This window comes from Adiantum capillus-veneris, chromosome 23 (genome assembly GCF_014529385.1).
Source record: "Adiantum capillus-veneris isolate H3 chromosome 23, ASM1452938v2, whole genome shotgun sequence".
Classification (NCBI taxonomy): Eukaryota; Viridiplantae; Streptophyta; class Polypodiopsida; order Polypodiales; family Pteridaceae; genus Adiantum; species Adiantum capillus-veneris.
The window spans coordinates 67,389,462-67,412,806 of record NC_140953.1 but is presented as its reverse complement, the minus strand read 5'-3'; the positions used below and the strand labels follow the sequence as shown (position 1 = coordinate 67,412,806).

The window sequence follows — 23,345 nt, the reverse complement described above, 5'->3', positions numbered from 1 at the left end:
GTGCAGGCAACAAAGGATAAGGAGAAGGAGACTCTCTCAGTCTTTTCTTCTCCATGATTTGCATGATAATGATAAGCATGATGATTTGGATGATCGAGATGTGATTACTCACAAGCATGATGACTTGCATGATCAAGATGTGATTTTTCACGAGCATGATGATTTGCAGGAAGAAACTGTGATTGTTCACAAGGATGATGGTTTAGTTGATCCTTTTCTAGTGAAGCTAACCTCATTGCAGATTTGATCGATCACAAAGAACCGATCTTGGCTTTGAGTCGAATTCCAAAGAACCCCCACAGGAAGTATTATATGTTTGAATGATTAGTCAACACGCATTGTTCGAGTGTTTCATTCGTGATGCTTTCCTGTATTTTAGTCACCGTCTTTATGTGATCCCTTTTCACAGGCATGACATATTGTACGTTGAGCACGATTCACTCATGAATGAGCACGGATGTATGCGGATTACTCATGAAAAGATGAAATGTTTGCACTCAAGGAATTCACATTTCGTCTCTTTCTTGGCATGACACAGGATTCGAAAGAGCACAAGAAGGATTGAGCATCAAGCATCGACGTTTCCATTGTGATTTGCCACAGTTGATTGATTTAGATCAAAAAGTCAAGATTCGACCCCATTGTGTGCGTGTGTTTGATGAACGGTTTGAAACTCCGTCACTTTGTTCATCTGCATTGCATGCTCAATTTTTTCGAAGGGATAGTATTTTTCCAATCACTTTACATGGAATGGGTATGTTCATGTTTTTGTGTTGGAAGTGGTTTCAGGAATTTTCATCTTTGGAGATTCTTCAAGAAGGTAGACGCATGACTATAGACGAAGTTGAAGCATTGAAGGAGCTACAAATGACTTTTTGTCGCTTTCGGCTCGGCCCAAAGAAGAAGGCGTTGCAGACCTTTATGAAGTTCAAGTATCGCAGGGACCACGCATCAGAGTGCGCCGGCGAAGAGTCCTTCACAGGATTCCAAACATTGTTGGCGATCTCCCTCGATGCCATACAGTTCGGTACCAGTACCTCACTTTGAAAAGGAGGGGATGTCATGTGACACATCTAACCCTATGTGTACGTGGACCAGCTACAACATGACATAGGTTCAGTTGTGAGTCTGTTCGCAGACAGTGCATGTCCAGGCACTTAGAGTAGATGCATATCCTCTGGTTGCACACAACATGATCATCAGATTTCCATCAGAACCCATAGGAGCATTTTTACAGTGCATAGACGTATTTTCCCTATTTTAGTCAATTTTCACTTATTATTTTTAAGTGACTTTTGTTGGGAACTGGGTAGGGCAAATTAGCCAAGCATGTATATAAGGGAACCTAGCGCTAGCACTTTTTGGCAGAATAGGTAGTAGGAACAACTTGTTCAACATGCACCTTCTCAACAAGACCCCCCACCGGCGGTAAACCTAGCGTTTTCAGCCAATGACCAAAGATCAGCCAGCGTTTTCATTTGCAAGCAGATCAGCCACCGTTTTGCTTTTGCAGATCCATACTGACGGTAGCAGAACCAGCAGAAGACAGATCCGTCCTAGCGTTAGCAGATTGCACAGCAAGGGCCTTAGCGTTTTTGCAGCAGGATCCCAAATCAGCCTAGCGTTTTTGCATCTGCAAGAAACCTAGCGTTTTTGCAGATCCTCGCGACAGAACCACAATAGACTCAGCGTTTTCAGTTTTCAGCATTCAGACTCCGCAGTAGCACCCCCAACCTTGCAGATCTCACCTTCCCGCAACAGATCCTGGCTGCACGGTCAGATCCACCGTAGTTTGCAGTTTCAGCCCGAAAAACGCAGATTTCAGCATCTGCATTTGCCATTTTCAGCGCGTCGTCGTTGCATCGTTGTCATCGCCGTCGTCATCGACATAGAGTCAGAATTCAGCAGATAAAGTTTTGCAGATTTAAGCCATTAGCGTTTTCAGATTTGAGCCCATCTCGTCGTCGTCCTCATCGTCGTCAACATCGTCGGGCAAGTCCAAAGCATTGTAGAGATTTGTGCAATCTATAGTAGACCGCTCTCGCCAGAGAGAGTGGGGCCTTCGGAGTAGGGTTTGACAACATTCTGGTGTCGTATTCTTCTCTCTCTATCTCTTAGTCTCATGCACCTTCAATCACAGTGTTCACCACTTTGTTTGTGTCCATTGCACTCTCTCACTAAAGGAACGGAAGGCTCTCCCTTTCGTAAGTAAAAGGAACCTTGAGCACAGTTCGGAGCACTCGTCTTGAGCAAAGTTCAACCTTCACTTCCGCTGCACCTTACAATTTGCCTTTGGTGGAATTTGCCTACAATAACACGATTCACTCTTCGACGGGGAAGGTGCCATTTGAGATTATTGAAGGTGCTACGAAGGTTTCACCCTTCTTAAGCACGAAAGATAATATTTTTTGAAGCCGATGAGTACACACGGGACTTGGACACAGCTTTTGCCAAGGTCCGGGAGGCTTGCAAAAATCTCAAGAAAGACACAAAAAGGCAGCAGATCAACATCGTCGCGATTTGAAATTAAAGGAGAACAATTGGGTCCTCTGAAGGCACGCTTGAGAAAGAAAAAGGGAAAGGAACGGCTTTTTCCAAAGCTTAGCATGTGTCACCAGGACGTGGCAAATGCTAATCTTAGTTGTTGGTTTCTTTCCAATGATTTTTGTTTAATTTTTGAGACCCTCTTTTTGAAGTTGCAAATGGTCATTGGATGGCCAATGTGAACGGTAGTTTCACCCGCAGACGGGAAGTTGGTCGGCACTGGAACTCGTAAAGTAAAAGGATGTCTAGGCTCAGTTCAAGATCATGTAGGTCCCCCCGTCGCACTTAGCAAGCTGGTGGATATTGGGAAGTGAACTCAATAAAGGCATAAAGTCAAGGTGGAATCACCAAAAGAAAGTACCTGACAGCTCGGCTACATTGCATTTTTGGATGTGGTCCCAGTGGGCATTGATGGTCAGATGACCAATGGGAGCCCAACGGAAGCATCTCCTAAAATTTAGGGAACTGCTATTTTGGGCCATGAAATCTGTTCGTGTCATTACCTTCGGTATGACCAGGGGAACACTTTATTACTCTGTTGCAAAGTCAACTGATGCACCAGTTGAGAGATTTTTAAGCAGGAAGTCCAATGCAGGGAAATTGCATGTATGAGTGCCAAGTGGCACTTTTTGGAACTCGTAACTGACTTTTTGGAGCAGTTTTGGAGGCCGATAACTCGGATTTTCAGCCATTTCTCTCTATTTTTGAGCTTCCCATGACTTTATCTAGGTCCAAGGAGCTCATTTTCAGCATTGGAAGGCATCAGATGCGTGTTTACAGGGTTGTTTTGTTGCGTTTTCAGCGATACACAGGTTTTGGCAGGCATGGAAATCTTCCTCTTTTTGCATCTATTTGTTCACAGATACATTTCAAGGGCAGAAGAGGGGGCGCTCGATTTATGCTGGGGGGATACTTCATTGAGAACCTGTCTCACAGGTTAAGACCTATGGAATGCTTTCTTTCTCTCTCATGTACAGTGTGGTGCTAGGAGTGATACCCTGCACACTACACACTGCTCTCTGTCTCTCCCCTATGTGCAGTCATGTGATGCCCCACAAGAGGGCTCTTCATTTGACTGATGTACAGCTGTGTGGTTTCATGCTTTTGTGTTGAGGCAAGAGCCTCCTTGAGCAGGAACAGGGGTAGCTAACTGCTACTCCAAAGTAGGCACCGGTGAGGGTCATAACCTCACCGTACAGGTGCGTTTTCAGCACTGTGTATGCGCTGTAAATTGATCGTTTTTCAGCCATACGGACGTCAGAACCATTGGGAATAGTGCCCCACTGGCAAAGGACAGTTAGGGGACTGTTTGGGGCTGAAAACAGGGCAAAAACCAGTAAATACAACGTGCTGAATTTATTGTTTTTGGGCAGGAATCAGAGGGTTTAAGCTAGTGGAAGTGAGTTCCAGCAGGGGAATTGGTTTCGCGCAAGTTTTGGGGCTGTTATGTTGCCGAAATTTGGCCAAATCAAGTGGTATCTAGTTGGATATAGAGAAAGGATTCCCAAGACTCTACTTTGTAAATTTACCCTCTCAAAGTATAAAGGAATACCGAAAGGGGTGCGAATTGTGGGGGCCTACAGGTTGTCGGCGTTTGCTCGGAGCATTCTAGCTACCGAGCCGTGTGTGTATTCAAGTGTTAATTCCCGTCGCAGGTTCTCTTTGCAAAGTGCTCTGTGTGTGTGTTTAAAGTAAAGAATTTCGGGTGAAAGCAAACGTCTTTTGCCCCACCACGGGCCGGTTTCAAGATTCCATTGCCGGGATATCAATCACTTTTTCCTCAAAGAGTGAGCCTCAGTTGTTTTGGGTAAAGACATAGAGTACAGGAACGCGGGATTACACTATGGCCGACAAAGGGAAGGGCATTATGAAAGAGGGTTCCTCTTTAGAGGACACACAAGAAATTCCGCATTCTCACTCTACCAAAAAGTGATCAAATTAGGGTTAATTTTCTGCTGTGTTTATAGGGTTTGCAAGTATGAACCAAGATGAGATAGGGAGAGGTCTCACGGTGGTAGATTGGCCACTAGATCTCCTGCGGCAGTGATGTGGGTTTGCCAGGTGACACGCTGCTTGCCGATTCTCTGAGGCGATTGCTTGGATTCTTTGACGCATCAGTAAATCATCTTGAAATTTGAGCTTACTTGGTCGTGGGTGGTACGTCAGTGTTATGGAATTATGTTCATTTGCAGAGGCAAGAGCCTTTTGCACACGTAAAAGTTAACGGACAGGTTGCAAGATGCTATTTAAGAACTATCCACCTATGGATGCAAAGTGGATGGAAGAGCATGAACTGTCAGAGTCACCAAATGTATTGCAGCTTTATCTTGAGGCCTTTGGGTTACAGCCTACGTATACCCCAACCCAATGTCTGCAAGGAGGGATAATGATAGAGCTAGCACATCAAATGTACTCATGGATTCAGTGCAACAGCAGTGTACAGTTTAACAAAAGTATGAAGGTCTCATTAAGTCATTATGGTATGCAATCGAGGACGTTTGCGATTTCAAGAGGGGGTATGTCACGAGGACGTGGCAACTGCTAACCTTAGTTGTTGGTTTCTTTCCAATGACTTTTGTTTAATTTTTGAGATCCTCTTTTTGAAGTTGCAAATGGTCGGACATTGTATGGCCAATGTGAACGGTAGTTTCACCCGCAGACGGGAAGTTGGTTGACACTGGAACTTGTAAAGTAAAAGGATGTCTAGGCTCAGTTCAAGATCATGTAGGTCCTCTCGTCGCACTTAGCAAGTTGGTGGATATTGGGAAGTGAACTCAATAAAGGCATAAAGTCAAGGTGGGATCACCAAAAGAAAGTACCCGACAGCTCGGCTACATTGCATTTTGGATGTGGTCCCAGTGGGCATTGATGGTCAGATGACCAATGGGAGCCCAACGGAAGCATCTCCTAAAATTTAGGGAACTGCTATTTTGGGCCATGAAATCTGTTCGCGTCATTACCTTGGGTATGACCAGGGGAACACTTTATTACTCTGTTGCAAAGTCAACTGATGCACCAGTTGAGAGATTTTTAAGCAGGAAGTCCAATGCGGGGAAATTGCATGTATGAGTGCCAAGTGGCACTTTTTGGAACTCGTAACTGACTTTTTGGAGCAGTTTTGGAGGCCGATAACTCGGATTTTCAGCTATTTCTCTCCATTTTTGAGCTTCCCATGACTTTACCTAGGTCCAAGGAGCTCATTTTCAGCATTGGAAGGCATCAGATGCGTGTTTACAGGGCTGTTTTGCTGCGTTTTAAGTGATACGCAGGTTTTGGCAGCCATGGAAATCTTCCTCTTCTTGCATCTATTTGTTCACAGATGCATTACAAGTCAAGGGCAGAAGAGGGGACGCTCGATTTATGCTGGGGGGGGGGGATACTTCATTGAGAACCTGTCACAGGTTAAGACCTATGGAATGCTTTCTTTCCCTCTCATGTACAGTGTGGTGCTAGGAGTGATACCCTGCACACTACACACTGCTCTCTCTCTCTCTCTCTCCCCTTCGTGCAGTTATGTGATGCCCCACAAGAGGGCTCTTCATTTGACTGATGTACAACTGTGTGGTTTCATGCTTTTGTGCTGAGGCAAGAGCCTCCTTGAGCAGGAACAGGGTAACTAATTGCTACTCCAAAGCAGGCACCGGTGAGGGTCATAACCTCACCGTATAGGTGCGTTTTCAGCACTGTGTATGCGCTGTAAATTGACCATTTTTCAGCCATACGGACGTCAGAACCATTGGGAATAGTGCCCCACTGGCAGAGGACAGTTAGGGGACTGTTTGGGGCTGAAAACAGGGCAAAAACCAGTAAATACAGCGTGCTGAATTTACTGTTTTTGGGCAGGAATCAAAGGGTTTATGCCAATGGAAGTGAGTTCCAGTAGGGGAATCGGTTTCGCGCAAGTTTTGGGGCTGTTATGTTGCCGAAATTTGGCCAAATCAAGTGGTATCTAGTTGGATATAGACAAAGGATTCCCAGGACTCTACTTTGTAAATTTACCCTCTCAAAGTATAAAGAAATACCGAAAGGGGCGCCAATTTTGGGGCCTACAAGTTGTCGGCGTCTCCTCGGAGCATTCTAGCTACCGAGCCGTGTGTGTATTCAAGTGTTAATTCCCATCGCAGGTTCTCTTTGCAAAGTGCTCTGTGTGTGTGTCTAAAGTAAAGAATTTCGCAAACGCCTACCGCCCCACCACGAGCCGGTTTCAGCATGAGATACTATGGACCTTTCCAGATTTCCGAAAAGATAAATGATGTCTCCTTTAGACTGAAGCTGCCCAATACTTGGAGGATTCACAATGCTTTTCATGTGAGTCTCCTGAAACCTTTTAAAGGCGATGTGCCCGATGATGGGGAGCCTGATGAGCTACCCGAAGTGGAGGAAAACGAGGAGATACTCGTTCCAGAATAGATTTTGGCACATAAAGATAGAAAGGTAAAAGGTAAAATGATAAGGCGGTTCTTGGTTAAATTCAAGAACTATCCTGCATTGGATGTGAAGTGGATGGAGGAGGAGGACCTGGGAGATACTCCTCAGATTGTGAACCTTTACCTTGAAGCATTTGGTTTAGCGTAGTCTATTCCAAATAGAATCCCGAACTCAGCTTGGGCGGAATTTGGTGCAGCGGGTATGCACAAGAGGGGAGTCGCTCCACTCCTTTGTCAACAAATTGCCCCGATTTTTGCTACTAAAGTCACTGATGTCTCTTTTGAGTTTCATGGATATTGTGAGTTGACAGTTTTTTGCTATATGACTTTATGAACTGGAAATCCCGATAATATGATACTGATTTGTTCTTGACTTGTCTAAGTGCAGAAACTGATAGACGAAATGACTGTAGCACTTCGGTCTGAAAGATCTCGATAGACGTGATTGCAATAAGGATTAGTTAATCGGGCATCTAAGAGGTCCCGAGTGGATCTAGATGCGATTGCTCATGTGATGTCAAGTGATGTCCTGTGATGTACTGTAATGTGACTGTCGATTGGTACATGTGCTAGATGTGTGCTCCTAGTGCGTTGGTACTAACAACCAGTGTCTGCTAAGACAGTTTATGGCTTCTGTCTGTTTTGCAGGCGTAATCGAGGGCGATTACAATGCTTTCAAGAGGGGGGTATGTCACAAACCGGTGATGTGGCGTGGCCAATGGGCAGCAGATACACACACACACACCTTGGCTGGCTGCAGAATCCCGGAAAACCCGTTAAGCATGTTGATGTGGCACACTGTACGGACTTCCATGATTTGCGGCGTTTTTTGCTCTGGACTGTACGGTAGGCTCTACACAAATCCTACGCAAGGCAGCTTTTGGGGCTCTGCTTTTGGCATCCCATGTAAACAAATAAATAAGTGGGTTGGGCTCCCACTCTGTAGATCATCTGGACGTAGAGTGTGAGAGTGAGATCCCTCCCACTCCTTGTACTTTGAGTTCCAGATTAATACAAAAAGAAATACCGAAAGGGGCGCAAGTCGTTGGGACCAATATCTCTAGGCACGGAACTCCGTCGGGCCGTGTCGAATCAATTGTGAACTGTGAACTGTTTTGAAGTGAATCTCTGCTGTGTCGTGGTAGAATCTTGACTTGGAGTGTCTAAGTCTGTTACATTGCAGGTGAAACTATTGTTTCACACTGGCCATACAATGTCTGGCCATTTGCAACTTCAAAAAGAGGGTCTCAAAAATTAAACGAAAACTATCGGAAAGACACCAACAACTAAGGTTAGCAGTTGCCACGTCCTCGTGACACCGGCTGTCTCGAGGGAGTGCCCAACAACGTTGTTCGTTGTGTCTTGTAACATTGTGTTGCATTGTGATGTGCCAACCACTGAATATTCCTTTTTGAACGATATACTTCAGGAAGTCAACGACCCAGGATATCAAGAGTTCCGATCTGGAATGAGACTCCTCAATGGAGGGAAGCCAATGACCTAGGAAATCAAGAGCTCCGATTTGGAATGAGAAAACTGATTGTCCCTCGGAAATTTTTGATCTAACTTGAGTTGTTTTGCAAATATGCTGTAATTACGGACGATTACTTTCTTTCAAGAAGGGGGGATGTCACAAAATGCTTATGTGTCAAGACACTGAAGAATGGAGCCAACCTGCAGATCCCGGTCGAGAAGCCCAAACCCTAAGAAGACGCAACAGAAGAAGTTCCAACCAACTTAAGGTTCCCGTCCGATGGGGCCTAAAGTGAAGCAGCCTACACACACACACACACACACACACACACACACACACACACACACACACACACACACACACACACACACACACACACAAAGCATAGAAGTTGATGACGTGGCAACAAAAGTATGGAATCTCGAAATTTACGCTGTACTGTTGACGTGGCAGTTGTACGGACAATACGGAATTTCGTAATTTGCATTGACTCTGTTGACGTGGCATACTATATGGATTTCCGTGTTTTGCGTTGCATGCTGACGTGGTAGGTGTACGGATTTTTGTAAAACGTGTTGGTAGCTTTTTGGGTGCAACGCTTTTGGACGAGATGCTTTTGAGTTTACTGCTTTTGAGGCCAAGGGCCTTTAAAAATTAAATTTGTGCAAAGGGCTCAGTCTTTGGCCTTCTTCTATGTGAAGGTGCAAGCGTGAGTACCGGCATTGTACTGAGTTCAAGTAATATAAAAAAATACCGAAAGGGGCGCCAAGGTTTGGGGCCAATACTCTCTGGGGTGTCGGCCTACGCCCGGGGATTTCGGAAACGGAATACGGAATGGTTTGCGAAGTTTCACATTCCGGATGGAGACGGAATTGATTCAGAATTTCCCACACGAGAAGAAATCAACCATTGAGTCTGCTTCTTGTGCTTCTAAAAAGATTCTCCCTTGTAAAGATTCTCTTTAAGGGTGCGGGGGGGATCAGCCCATCTTTTGGTCCTCACTTTTGTGTCGATCTTCTCTCTTGTCTCTTTTGGTTGAAAGTCTATTTATTTCAGCTTATTGATTATTCGTGTGCGCTCCCGTTTGTGATAGTTGTCCACAGCATGATAACTTTTTGGAACATCCTTCTTTGGTCTTGTGGTCAAGACACTTCAAGGTCGCAAGGGGTCCTCGGTAGATAGGCACAAGCGAGGCTTCAAGGTTGCAACCTCTCGTGGAAGGGTCTCCAAATTGCTCAGGTACGCCAGCTGAAATCACTTCAAAATCAGCCCCCTTTGCTGCGAAAAGCTCTCTGGCTGGCTGGCTGAAAATTAGCAAAGGTGCGGAGCACGAAGTGTCGCACACTTTAGTCTCCTCTTGCCTACAAAACACAACCACAATCTCGTCCAACTCCTCACTGAAAAACAGCAGCACTCCTCCCTTGTCTACTGGCTGACAAATGTAGGTTCTCAAGGGTTCTTGGAGAAAATTGAAGCAGAGCACCGTCAGCCCCCTCCCAATGCAAAAACACAAGGTGAAGTTCCCACGACGAAAATGTAGCCAGAAAATCACCTCCTGCTGGTGAAAAGCTGCAGTCCTTCACGCTCTCCCAAACCACTAGGCGTTGACAAGCCTAGACTCTGATATTATGTCAAAGTGTAGTAGATGGTGTGGTGACATGTGATCATATGGGAGTGAGAAAGGAAAAGAGAGAAAAATTCTCGAGAGAAGATTGAGAGAAAGAAAGTGCCCTCGTGGGCAACTTTGCTGAAGAAGAGAGTACAATGTGCTCACAATCAATCAATGTGGGAGGGAGTGGGCTTGGAAATATACTCGACCCACTCCCCAATACCGCACGACCCATTAACGGTGGGAATATAAGGTTTACAAGCCTAAAATAGGGCACCCTTAACAAATGGGCCACAAATGGTCAAACCAACAAAATTTGGTGTAACCCCTTGATGCCTAGGAAGTAGTAGAACATTCAGAAGCCTGGGCACAGCCACAAAGAAACCTCTCACGAGATCTAGATAGGAAACTCAGGAGCCAAAACCTCTTAATTCATTCCTTATTGAGAATAGTTACTTTTCAAAAGGATCTAAATGAAATTCCTCAATCTGACTGGGTTTATTGAGTGCCCGAGAAGGTCAATTGGTTGGTTTCATGATGGAAGAAGCGTTTACTCTTGGGCAATTGATAACATGAATAGGGATGTCATCAAAACTAGTGTATGTGTGTAATCTGATCATCATCTCTATGAAACATGTTTCAGCAAGGGTGAAACGTGGAAATCTTGAAACTCTTGAAACATTTTGGGCAGTGCTGAAACACCCCACATGACCGTTGGCTGAAATTTTTACTTTGGCTCACAAAGTTGAGCCATTTTTGACAACGGGTTTCTCTTGATTTTTAAATATTTATGTTTTGATCCGATGATTCATCTTCTTTCCTATGGGGTGAAATGTTTTGTATCGAAATTCCACATTTCAGAATGAAGCATTTTGGGGCTGAAAAATTCTGCAGTGACTCTGTAACAGACTTGGACACTCCAAGTCAAGAATCAATCGCGACAGCACCAAATAACCACTTCAAAACAATTCACAGATCACAATAGATTTGCACTGGCCCGACGGAGTTCCGTGCCTAGAGATATTGGCCCCAAAGACTGGCGCCTCTTTCGGTATTTCTTTTTATATTAATCAATCATCAAAGTACAAGAGAGCGGTTAGGGTTTCACTCTCAGACTCTGCGTCCAGATGCTCTGAGAAGTGAGGCCCTCACCACTAATTTAAAGGTTACAAGGGATGCCCAAAAGCAGAGCCCCAAAAGCTTGAAAGCAAAAGCAGATTCTCTCTCTCCCTCTCAATGAGAGTCAATAAAAAACAAGTTCTCTTTTTCTCTTTCTTTCTCCCAAATCAAAGCGAAAAGCTGAGATTTGCGTCGCTCAAAATTTCCCCCAAATTTTTTTTTTAATAATAATAATCCGCCTCCGCGATTTTCGGAAATTAGGGTTTCTGGCAGAAATTAGGGTTTGCAGGAATTAGGTTTCTATTGTCCGCCACGTCATCACTTTGTGACATACCCCCCTCTAGAAAGCATTGTAATCGACCGCGATTACGCCTGCAAAACCGACAAAAGCCATAAACCGTCTTAGCAGACACTGACTGTTAGTACCTACGTACTAGGAACACATATCTAGCACATGTACAAAATCGACAGTCACATCACACGACATCACAAGACATCACCAGACATCACATGACATTCAACATTCATTCGGATCTTAGACCATGATTTATTGGCAATGTAGCTAGCAATCACATCTAGGTCCAATCGGGACCTCATCGATGTCCGATTGACTAACCCCTATTGCAACCATGTCTATTCGAGATCAATCAGACCAAAATGCTGCAGTCATTTCGTCTATCAGTTCTTGCACTCACAAGAAGTCAAGAACAAATCAGTATCATAATCAGGAATTCCATTTCATAAAGTCATCCAGCAGAATATTGTCAGCTCTCAGTATCCCTGAAGCTCAAAGAGACAACAGTGACTTTAGTATCAAAATCGAGGCATCTGTTGACAAGGGAGCGGAGTGACTCCCCTCTTGTGCATCCCACTGCACCAGATCTCCGGCCAAGCTGAATTTCTGGGTTCTGTTTGGAGTAGACTATGCTAAACCAAAACATCGAGGTAAAGTTTCACAATCCGAGGAGTATCTGCTAGGTCCTCCTCCTCCATCCACTTCGCATCAAATGCAGGAAAGTTCTTGAACTAAACCAAGAACCGCCTTCGGACTTTACCTTTCTTCATATCGTTATGTGCCAAAATCTGTTCAGGAACAAGGATCTCCTCGTTTTCTTCCACTGCGGGTTGCTCATCAGGCTCCCCGTCATCAGGCACATCACCCTTAACAGGGTTCAAGAGACTCACATGCAATGCATTATGAATCCTCCAAGTATCTGGCAGTTCCAATCGGAAGGAGACATCATTTATCTTGTCAGTGATCTGGAAAGGTCCGTAGTATCGCATACTAAGCTTTGGAAAAAGCCTCTCCTTTCCCTTTTTCTTTCTTAGGCGTGCCTTCTCAAAAGTAAGAGCACCCAATCATCCTCCTTCAGTTTCAAGTCGCGACGATGGCGATCCGCTGCCTTTTTCTGTCGTTCTTGAGACTCCTGCAAAGTCTCGCGAACCTTGGCAAAAGCCGTATCCAAATCTCGCGAATATTCATCCGCTTCAAATATCTAATCTTCATGCTCAGGAAGGATGGAACCTTCGCAACACTTTCAACAATCTCACATGGCGTCTTCCCCGTCGAAGAGTGTATCGTGTTATTGTAGGCAAATTCCACCAAAGGTAAGTTCTTTTTCCATTGAGTCTTCTGATCCGAGATACAAGACTTCAATAAATCTAAAATCACTGAATTGGCAATCTCAAATTGCCCGTCAGTCTGCAAGTGGAACGATGACGAGAACTGCAACTGCGTGCCAATGTTCTCCCAAATTGCCTTCCAAAACAAACTCATAAATTTGGGGTCTCTGTCGGAGACAATTGTCTCAGACGTGCCATGTAATCGGAAAATCATCGTGATCATTCTGTGTTCTCGGGAGATCAAAAATGAAATCCATTGCAATACTTTCCCAGGGGTGGGTGGGTACGGGTAAAGGCTGTAACAATCCCTGTGTCTTATGCCTGTCAAACTTGACCTTCTGGCATACCAAGCAACTGCGCACAAACTCTTCCACATCCTTTTTGAGTCTCGGCCCAAAGAAGTATTTCTCTACCCCCTTCATGGTGGTAGCAATGCCGTGGTGACCTGTAAAAGGTGGACAGTGGCATTCAGTCATAACCTTTTCCCTCAACGGTTGTGTAACGCACAACATAGTCTTTTTCATCAAGTAGCCTTCCCGAAGGGAGTATCCAGCTACTGTCTCCCCATCCCGTATCCGTGTGAAAATATGTGCAAAATCTGTATCTGTGGCATACTGATCGACCATATCCTCGAAGCTCCTATGATGTATCGCGGAAATAGCCAGAACCAACAGTTTCCGAGACAAAGCTTCTGCCACCACATTCTTCTGTCCCTGCACATGGACAATCTGGAAGTGGAACTGTGACAAGATGTTCGCCCACCGCATCTGCTTTTCCGAAAGATGCTTCTAGGACAAGAAGTAGCGCAAACTCTGATGGTCTGTAAAGACAGGAAAATCCGCTCCGAGTAGGTACTGCCGCCACTGAGTAAGAGCATGGATAACCGCCAAAAGCTCTTTCTCATAGATCTGTGCTGTCATCTCCGGCCTAGAGAACAAACGGCTCTCGTAAGCTATGACATGGCCTTCTTGCATCAAGACCGCACCCAGACTACAACCACAAGCATCACAAAATACTTCAAATGACTTCTGCAAGTCCGGCAAAGTCAAATCTGGTCCTGTAGTCAATTTGTCTTTCAATGTCCGAAAGGCAGTCACCTCAGTGGGTCCCCATGAAAAGGTACTCTTTCTGTGTCAAGGTATGCAAAGGGGAAGCAACCTCTACAAACTTTCTATGAACCGCCTGTACAGTCCCAAGAAGCTTCTAACTTCATGGACATTCCTCAAATCGGGCCAATCACGGATAGTCTCTATCTTGGTCGGGTCCATTTGCACTCCTGCTGTTGCTGACACAATGTGTCCCAAAAAAGTGTATCTCTGGTAGGAAAAATTCCCTTTTCTTTTTGCATTAATCACTAACGTGTGATCTCGTAATGCCTGAAAGACTTGAAGCAGATGATCTCTGTGTTCTGCCTCATTCTTGGAGAAAACAATGATGTCGTCAAAGAAAGTGCCAACAAATAGCCTGTACTCTCGAAAAAAAAATCCTGTCCATCATTCGGTTAAATGTCGCAGGAGCATTGGTTAAGCCAAAAGGCATCACCAGAAACTCAAATAACCCAAAAGTCGTCCGAAAAGCTGTCTTGTAGACATCTCCTGGCGCTATCCTGGTCTGATGATATCCACTCTTCAAGTCAATCCTGCTAAAGCACGAGGATCCCTGTAACCTGTCGAGTATATCATCAATCCTAGGAATCGGAAATCTGTTCTTGATGGTGATCTCGTTGAGAGTGCTATAATCGATGCACATTCTCCAAGATCCGTCTTTCTTCAAAACCAACAACACTGGAGAGCAATACGGTGAAGTACTAGGCTGGACAAGACCCTTTTCCAAGAGGTCTTTCACTTGGTTCATAATCTTTTCATTCTGTACTCGGCTCACACGATAAGGTGGCCGATTCGGTGGCGTGCTTCCAGATATCAGATCAATGGTTTGATCATTGATCTTCAGGCCCTCTGAAAAGCAATCGGCATGAGTGTGGAGAAAAATCTTGGCGTTCTTTTCTTCAGGTCAAAACATATTCAACCTTTGTCCATCGTTCAGTTCTCTCAAAAGAATGAGTAAGAAAACTGAAGTTCATCAAGTACAATCTCTAAGCCCTTCATTTATCAAAGTCGCTTTCTCGGCCCGGTAGTCAACCACGGCGTAGTTCTTGTGGTACCAAGGGATCCCGAGTAGAACGTCACTCGCGTGCCTTGAACACCCTTGTCATTGCAAACGAAGTTTGCCAATGCTTGGTGTAATGGCAAATCCCATCCGGGTGCCAGTCGAACTACCTCCGCCTGTGGCGTCAGTCTGTCGGGCATAATTCCAAATCAAGCCGCCAATTCCAAGTGAAAAGAAGTTGGCCTTGGCTCCTTCAAAAGAGCTTCTTGATCCTTCACTTTGCCCCAAAAGCGACAAAGTTTGTACTTTCATCATTAGATTCGGTGCAGGTCCCACGCTATGTGGTACCAGTTCTGCTTTTCTATCTGCCTTTTCTGCCACGTTCCTCAACTGCTCTCGAACTCTGAGGCCCGTCGTCGTTCTTATCATTCTGTTCTTTCTGTGCCTTTTTAGAGCACTTCGCGGAGATATGTCCATGTTCCCCGCATTCAAAGCACTTCCCCTCTCTGATGAAGCGAGCTCTCTCCTCATGAGTAAGCTTGGGTCGTGCATCATTTTTCTCTGGGTTGCTCTTTTTTCTTTCTACTTTCATTCCCATAAGTCTGTTCGGCTCGTTGTGTCATGGCCTCATCTGTGGGGTAGGTCAGACTGCCAGAGTGAATGGCAAAGCCCCGCTACGCATGACTCATCAACTCCTGAATAGAAGCTGACTTCTGTTCCAATCAGTGATCTCGGATCTCTGTAGGTAGACCCAAGGTAAACCGTTCAATCTGTTCTCTGAACGAGATCTTCTTGAATGAAGAGGTTGGTAGAAAAGAGCTCCAGAATCTTTCACAATAAGAATTCACTGTATCGCTCTTGGTCATCCGGAGATGGTTCCAAGCAGCTCGTATATCTCGCTCAAACTCTTGAGTCAACCAAGAAGAAACAAAAAGCCTCTTGAATTTCAGCCATGTAACTGGCACAGTCTTGCTTAATAGAAGCGTGGACCACCAAGTACGAGCATTCCCCTTAAAGTAAGAGGCAGCTCTCCGAATCTTGGAGTGCTTTGAATAGCGTCCTCCCGCGAAAGCGATGTCAAACTGCTGTATAAAAGACAAAGCCTTCGAAGCATGTGAGTATCCTGAAAAGTATCAAACTTGATCGAGTGGCCACCTTCCTTAAACTCTCGGACTTTCTTGCTTTCATCTTCGAGAAAGTCATACTGGTTGGCTTTGTAAAAAAAATTCTTCTTGTTCGCATAAAAGTTTCCGTCATCGGAATCTGAGTTGTCTGTAGACGAGTCCCGAGTAGAACTGTCAGTCTCTGGGCGAGATGTAGCCTTCTTTGCCTTTTTTCTTGCCCTTTCCGAAGCTTTGTTTCTTGCTTCGCGTTTTGCTTTTTCTGTCTTCTTCGCTCGAATCCGAGGAGCTAGAAGAATTGTCAGAAGAAGAAGAAGAAGAACTGGGTACTCCTTCAAATGAACACGCTTCTTCTGTTTCTTTGCCTTGTCAAATGTCGACCGACGACCCAAATATCCCGGGAAGTCAGTGCCTTTCTTCTGCTTTTTGCCTTTCTTTTGCACGTCGAAAAGCTGAGCAATCCGTGCATCAACCACGGTCTCTAGTTCCTTCTCCGTATATTTCTTGGAGACAGAAGGTTTCTTGAGAGCGGGTTTCGGGAGTGGTGTTGTGGTTCTTTGCCACTCCGTCTGTACCTCTTCCAAAGAGGTCTGGTTCATATATTTTGCCATCTTCGGATCCTTGGCAAAATTGAGCATCATCTTTGTTGCATCGCCGATCAACTGGCGACGCTCCATCTCTCGCCGCTCCGCCTGAGTAGGCCAAGGCGGGCCATACTCTCTGCCGGAATCTTCGTTGTGATCCCAGCCCGCATCTCCAGATGCAGAGGGAGTCGACTGATCATTGCCTGAAGCCATAGGTGCCGCCGAAAAAAAAAAATTCGGGGATCGGATTTCCCGTAGAAGAGAAATCGGCTGTGCTCTGATACCATTGTAACAGACTTGGACACTCCAAGTCAAGAATCAATTGCGACAGCACCAAATAACCACTTCAAAACAATTCACAGATCACAATAGATTTGCACTGGCCTGGCGGAGTTCCGTGCCTAGAGATATTGGCCCCAAAGACTGGCGCCCCTTTCGGTATTTCTTTTTATATTAATCAATCATCAAAGTACAAGAGAGCGGTTAGGGTTTCACTCTCAGACTCTGCGTCCAGATGCTCTGAGAAGTGAGGCCCTCACCACTAATTTAAAGGTTACAAGGGATGCCCAAAAGCAGAGCCCCAAAAGCTTGAAAGCAAAAGCAGATTCTCTCTCTCTCTCTCAATGAGAGTCAATAAAAAGCAAGTTCTCTTTTTCTCTTTCTTTCTCCCAAATCAAAGCGAAAAGCTGAGATTTGCGTCGCTCAAAATTTCCCCCAAATTTTTTTTTTAATAATAATAATCCGCCTCCGCGATTTCCGGAAATTAGGGTTTCTGGCAGAAATTAGGGTTTGCAGGAATTAGGTTTCTGCTGTCCGCCACGTCATCACTTTGTGACAGACTCTGAAATTTGACTCTTATGATGTATGGTTGTTTGAAGAGATGTGGTATTGTTGGTGGTTTTTATGACCACGTTGACCGATTCTCATGGGGTTTATGACAAAGATGGACTATGGGTATTATAATCTCTCCTCTATGGGTGCATGTTGGCTGTACTGGCTGGTGTAGGTGTTAGTTACTGTAGGAGCTCCCCACTCCCTTGCCTGAGTGGTGTTAGCTTTTTTATTGCACAAACCTAGATTACAAGAATTATACCGATGCTCATTCAGCTCAGTTACCTGATCCGACTGGCTGATCTCTCCTCCTCCCTGATGGCGGCTTCAGTACATTATTAACTTCTCAAGAAATAATCAAGGTTTTTGTGTTTTGCAGATGAGGTGCATTGTGTTCTTGAAAGTCGGATATGATAGATGAAGAAAGGAAAATCTGGGGATTTTAGCTTTCCAGCATGAACGAATCTGTCTGCGAGGAGAATCTGAGTGGCTCAAGGGAAAGCAACATGTTGTCAATGGAAACTAATTTGCCAATTGATCCATCGATGGCGCAATTTCCTCATTGCATTGTCTGGACACCCTTACCAGTCATTTCGTGGTTAGCCCCATATGTTGGCCATATGGGGATTTGCCGTGAAGATGGTGTGATTTTGGATTTTGCAGGGCCATACTTTGTTAATGTGGACAATTTTGCTTTCGGTGCAACTGTAAGATATGCGCAGCTAAGCAAGTTGCAGGTGAGTTTGTCTTTTGGCTTTTTCATGAAGAGTAAATGACTTATAAAATGATTAAATGACTTGTAAGCCTTTTTAGGTTCATTATCATTTCATAGAAGCTGTGTTTAGGAAAGATTATTTTCAGAACCATACACTACCATTTTAGTGAGTTTTTCCAAAGGAAAATTTGGGAAATTGAGCTAATTTTCACTATTTTTCTCCTCAAAATTTAGGCAGGCTCTCAACTGTCATTTTTTAATTTCAAAGTGGCATGGGTATAAGCTGAGACACACTTCTACCGGACACTGCATAGAAGTCTTTTACAATACATGCATGGGTAGCTCTTGGAAGTTGATGTGGCATTTTTAATTTCATGCAAACCCTGGGCGCTCATACCATGGGTGCGAACAGGTTTAGACATTAGCAAGCCTTTTGCTTTTGGTTGCAGTGCTCGTTCTCTTCTCAGATCGTTGATCAGGTATGCAGCTCGAGTCCCAACCATACTCAAGTCCACAGAGCTCTTTCGTGGGACGATGCTCTACGGAGCACCATGCAGCAGTTTCAACACACATCGTACAGTTTGTTCACATGTAACTGCCATTCGTTTGTTGCGAGCTGCCTGAATAAGCTCGCCTACAGAGGCCTGGCCGATTGGAATGTCATCAAAGCTGTCTTCTTGATCCTGTTTGAAGGACAGTGGGTTAATAAAGGTGCTATAGTAAGGTCCTTTGCACCTTTTGTGATTGTGATGTCGCTAGGAATATTCTTGTCTGGCTGGCCTTTTCTCATAGGCTGGGCAATTTTCAATCTGGTTTTGATTGGCTGGTTTGTAGTGGGAACATATATGATAAAGGGGCTTATTAGATGCTGAGAAATGAGGGTTGGGACCATTAGGTAGCCGTTTTTCTGGTTGTGCCGATCTGTATCGATGGAAGGAGGGACAATGGCAATGGAGTGCGGGTGAAGCTTAGGTGTGGCAGTGCCCTGCTGAATTCATTGTAAGAAAAGCATGTTAAAAGATTAGTGTGCGCTGATTGCTTTCCTTATGTGTTGGACAAAGCTGTGGGTCTGGGGAGTGCAATGTAAAGGTAATGGTGAGACTTGTCCTGCTGGAGGTTGACACACAAAAAAGGATTATGGTTTGCTGTGATGACTTCAATGCTAACCACTTCAAGAGTTAACAAACAGCTGGAGTTTCTCAAAAAAGAAAAGAAGGTTGGATATATTGCTCGTATACTTGTAATAGTCTGGTTAGCCATGATGATCTCAATGCTAACCACTATAAAGAGTTTGCCAAACTATAAAGAGACGGTCCCTACATAAGGATGACTGTGGCATCGTGTTTTTCATCCTTCCACATCAAAGTGTTTTGAGTCCCTACTCCTACATTTGTATGTCGGCCTGTTTCTTCATGGCAAGGCGTGTTATCAAGGCATCTGATATTGCTTCTGATTTTGGATCTGATATTAAAGATATTAAAATGTTAGGCATCTGGATTTGAACTGAAGATATTTTCAAATTTCTATATGATTGAAAAGTCTGCATGATTTTTTTCAGTATGAACAACTAACTCTGCTTGGATTCTTATTTGATTGTTGCTGCCATATTCTTTTCCGTTTCGGTTTATGTGTGAAGGCTGTTTAATTATGTAGAGTTTTCAATGAGCATCTCTCTTTTATGTCAGTATACTTTTGTTGCCATATGCCCTGGTAATCACTCAAGGTGCACATTAGAAAGAACACATCATTAAATTATTTTGGCAGGAAAGAAATGCACATTAGAAAGTCTTGAGATTTAAAAATTTGAAGAGTAGATTTGGATCAAAGGCTTCAAACTGTAGAAGTTGTAGGGCCATGCCTAATGTGGACCGATGACATGGTTCATTTGTCAAAATAAACACATAATTGCAAATACAAATCAATCAAGTTTCTCGGTGGTATTCTGAGATCAAATTAGGTTCAAAAGAAGGGATTGCACATGATTTGATGCCAATTATCTATTTTCATATAGCGAAGTGTGCTTGTGCTTTGGTTTCAAACCATGGTGTTAAGAGCTACTCTTCAGTCCTCCAAAAAATAAGAAACTAGTGCTATCCATCCATATATTTGTTGCATATCCCCCCCCCCCTCTCTATTTTTCCCCGATACACACACTCACTATATAGAGGAGGGGTCTGGTTCTTTTGTTTCTTATATATTTAGGCTTTTTGAAAGAAACCAATACAAATCAAGTAAATTGTTCATTGATGTCCTGCTCGAATCTACATCGAAGGCAAGGTCATATGGTAGTGTGGTCATGTGGTAGCATGGTAAGATGGTCATCTTCCGACGCTTTGAGAGTATAGCCACATACACAAATCCTCTTTAAATTCTTGCAAATATTCCCTCTAAATCTCCACGTGAAGTCCTATAGAAACTCATACCTCTCAAAGCAAATTCAAATAAGATTTCAGGCATTCTTAAGCAGATCATTATTTTAAGTGACTAAAGTCCTTTGCATTGTAAATAAAAGACTATTAGTCTAATGAAAAAACTTTTGTAGACATTGTCCAAGGCCTGTGTCACAAGAGGACGGTGGACATATCCTATGTGGTGTAGAGTGACCTGCGGCCATTCTGAGCTAAAAAAGTTGTCCCCTACATTGCAGTCACACAAGGCGGCCACACTTCCAGAAAGTTCATACAAAAAGCTTGGTGTTGATTGGCCCGTCTGCAAGATGGGCGAGGGTGGGCAGCTCAGGCCCCTTGGACACCAAACCCATTAGCGTGGCCGTCGACCAGGCTTCCACCTCACCAAGCAACAGAGTTGTCCACCGCCTTGTGTGACAGTCGACGTGCAAGGTGAAAGAGGAGATTGGTCCAGCTCAATAGTGTATACGGGCGTCCGGATGCATTTGACAAAGGCCTAAGACTCATGGATAACACTTATGCATCCTCCTATGTATATTCTATTCAGTCTTGTATTTTGAAGGCAAATATTGTATTGACTATGAGGATACTAAAATCTTCATTATGCTAGATCAAACAAAACCTAATCTTGACGTGCTTCAAAGCAATTATCAGACTATGAAATTGCATTTGCTTGAAAGGTGACTTGTACATTAGTTTTTGAGTCTTCTCACATACTAACAAGCTTGCAAAAGCGAACCCAACGTTTGATTGAAGCCCTTCCTTCTTCTATGCATACTCATTTAATTCTTTCTTAATCATCCTTTGCACGTTTACCATATTTCTCATTCATCAAGTCCTCTCCACATTCTTGTAGTGGTTATTGTGAAAAATGTTTTCTTTTTGAATGTTATGAACCTGATGATATGTTATCTAACTTTTCTTATGAAGAACCATGGTGTGAAGATTGGAAAGCCGTGGAGTGGCTTTATGACCAAGCTTTAGCTTATCTCTTTGTGAGTTCTAGGTGGGGAGAGATTTATATACAATTACTCATCGTCATAAAAGCTGCAACAAACTCATCGACGACACATGCAAAACCCCATTTAAAGTCCCTGAAGGTGTATTTTTTGAATCATTTGATCAAGCATGGGAAGAAAACCCAGATAACCTAGATGGGATATGACAAATACCAAAACCAGAGCAGAAATCAAAGATTGGTTCAAATCCTACAATAAAAATTGCAAACAACTTTACTACTTATATGAAGAATCGTTTTATAATGGTCTCCAACAACTAGAATGCATTCTTGACGACATCCCGTCTACTCCCTTTGATTGGTTATGATATTAATGATCCATGTGAATCAGAAACAGATGAATAACCTCAAGTTTCATTACACGTGGAGAAAGATAAGCCAATGGAAGAAGCATCAACGAGCTCTACCAAAGCACCTCTAGTTCCTCAATTCGTGCAAGGTATAAAGAAGGTTGGCGAAATCACCTTCTACAACATGAAACATGAAGATATTATCCTGGTGCTTGAACACATGCACAATTGGATCTACCAAAAAATTCTTTTTGGTAGAATGAGGCAGCATACAACAATTAAAGTTGCTATCAAAGGATTTATACGAATGCTTAAAAGATGGTGGGAACTCCTTTCTGATCAAATGAAGAATTTAATCTTAAGGCCTCAAGAAAATAAATCTCTTCTTCTTGTCCCAACTCGATCGAATGCGTCTACAAAGAATTTATAGGACGTCAACAAGATCAATCAACCGTAGTGCTACAAGTCTTCCATGAAGCACAAATCTGTAACTTCTCTTCTATTTGGATTTTTTATTTGTTGCAAAAAATTAATCTATAAAGCATGTAAATATCACTCTACAAAAATCAAAACAAAATTTGTTCATAAGCTCCTTAAAGCCATCACCAAACTGCTTTTGGGAAAATTGGATAATCAAATCTGGATCTCCAATCAACAACATTAGGAGATATAATCCAAAATTTATAGGTGGTAATATAGAAAGTTTGCATACGAAACATGCATAGAAAGAGTTGAAAAACTCTTAACCTTCAAACAAGTTCTGTAAGCAGAACTACTACATCAAAGATTTTGGTTGTGTGGATTCCAAAAAGAAATGCTCCTGTAAGAACAAAAAGAAGACCTCCAAGGAGAAGAAGTTCAAAAGAAAACCCAAACACCAATTCTTCGGAAAACGTAAGTATACTTCTTCAAAGAATGATAATAACAAATGTTTTCTTTGTGAAAAATTAAGATAGTGTGCTTTTGAATGTCCTAAGAAGAAAAAAATGGGTGGCTTTCCAAAATATTATTTTGAAAGATGGATACAGCTATTCAAAGCTATTATCAAATGAAATCTCTTAGAATTTAGCATTACTCAGTTTAAAAGTGAAGCTCTCTAAAAAAAGAAGCAAATAAATCTAAAACACATGCTCTAGATAAAATGATCATTTGGCCTTCAACAATAAAATGAAGATGAAACACATCAAAGACAATAAACCTCTCTTTGATATCGATTTCATTAGTAATTTGATAAGTAAAAGATAAATGTGACATCAGTGAATAAACTACCACCAGGAAGAGAACCTTCTTCCTCTTCCTCTAGTTTTAATAATGAAAATAGAGAATATCCTCAAGATCTTCCCTCTACTTCACAATAATGTTCCACTTTATCCTAAGATCAATTCCTTCAAAAGGAGAAAGAGCTTAAGCAATGGGAATAACTTCTTGCAAAACATAAAGCACTAATTTGATGGGATGCCGATATCACAGTTAGAG

At 43.3% G+C, this 23,345-nt stretch overlaps 1 protein-coding gene across 1 annotated transcript in view; it reads left to right on the top strand.

The window, feature by feature from the left end:
- The window catches only part of LOC147427910 (protein REVERSION-TO-ETHYLENE SENSITIVITY1-like), a 54,288-nt gene extending 35,092 nt beyond the window's left edge, over positions 1-19,196 (top strand). The window contains exons 2-3 of the mRNA XM_086497152.1: positions 17,818-18,175; positions 18,603-19,196. Coding sequence (XP_086353278.1) covers positions 17,894-18,175; positions 18,603-19,025 — 705 coding nt within the window. The 5' untranslated portion in view covers positions 17,818-17,893 and the 3' untranslated portion in view covers positions 19,026-19,196. The remainder of the gene's footprint in view (positions 1-17,817; positions 18,176-18,602) is intronic.
- The last annotated feature ends 4,149 nt before the right edge of the window (positions 19,197-23,345 follow it).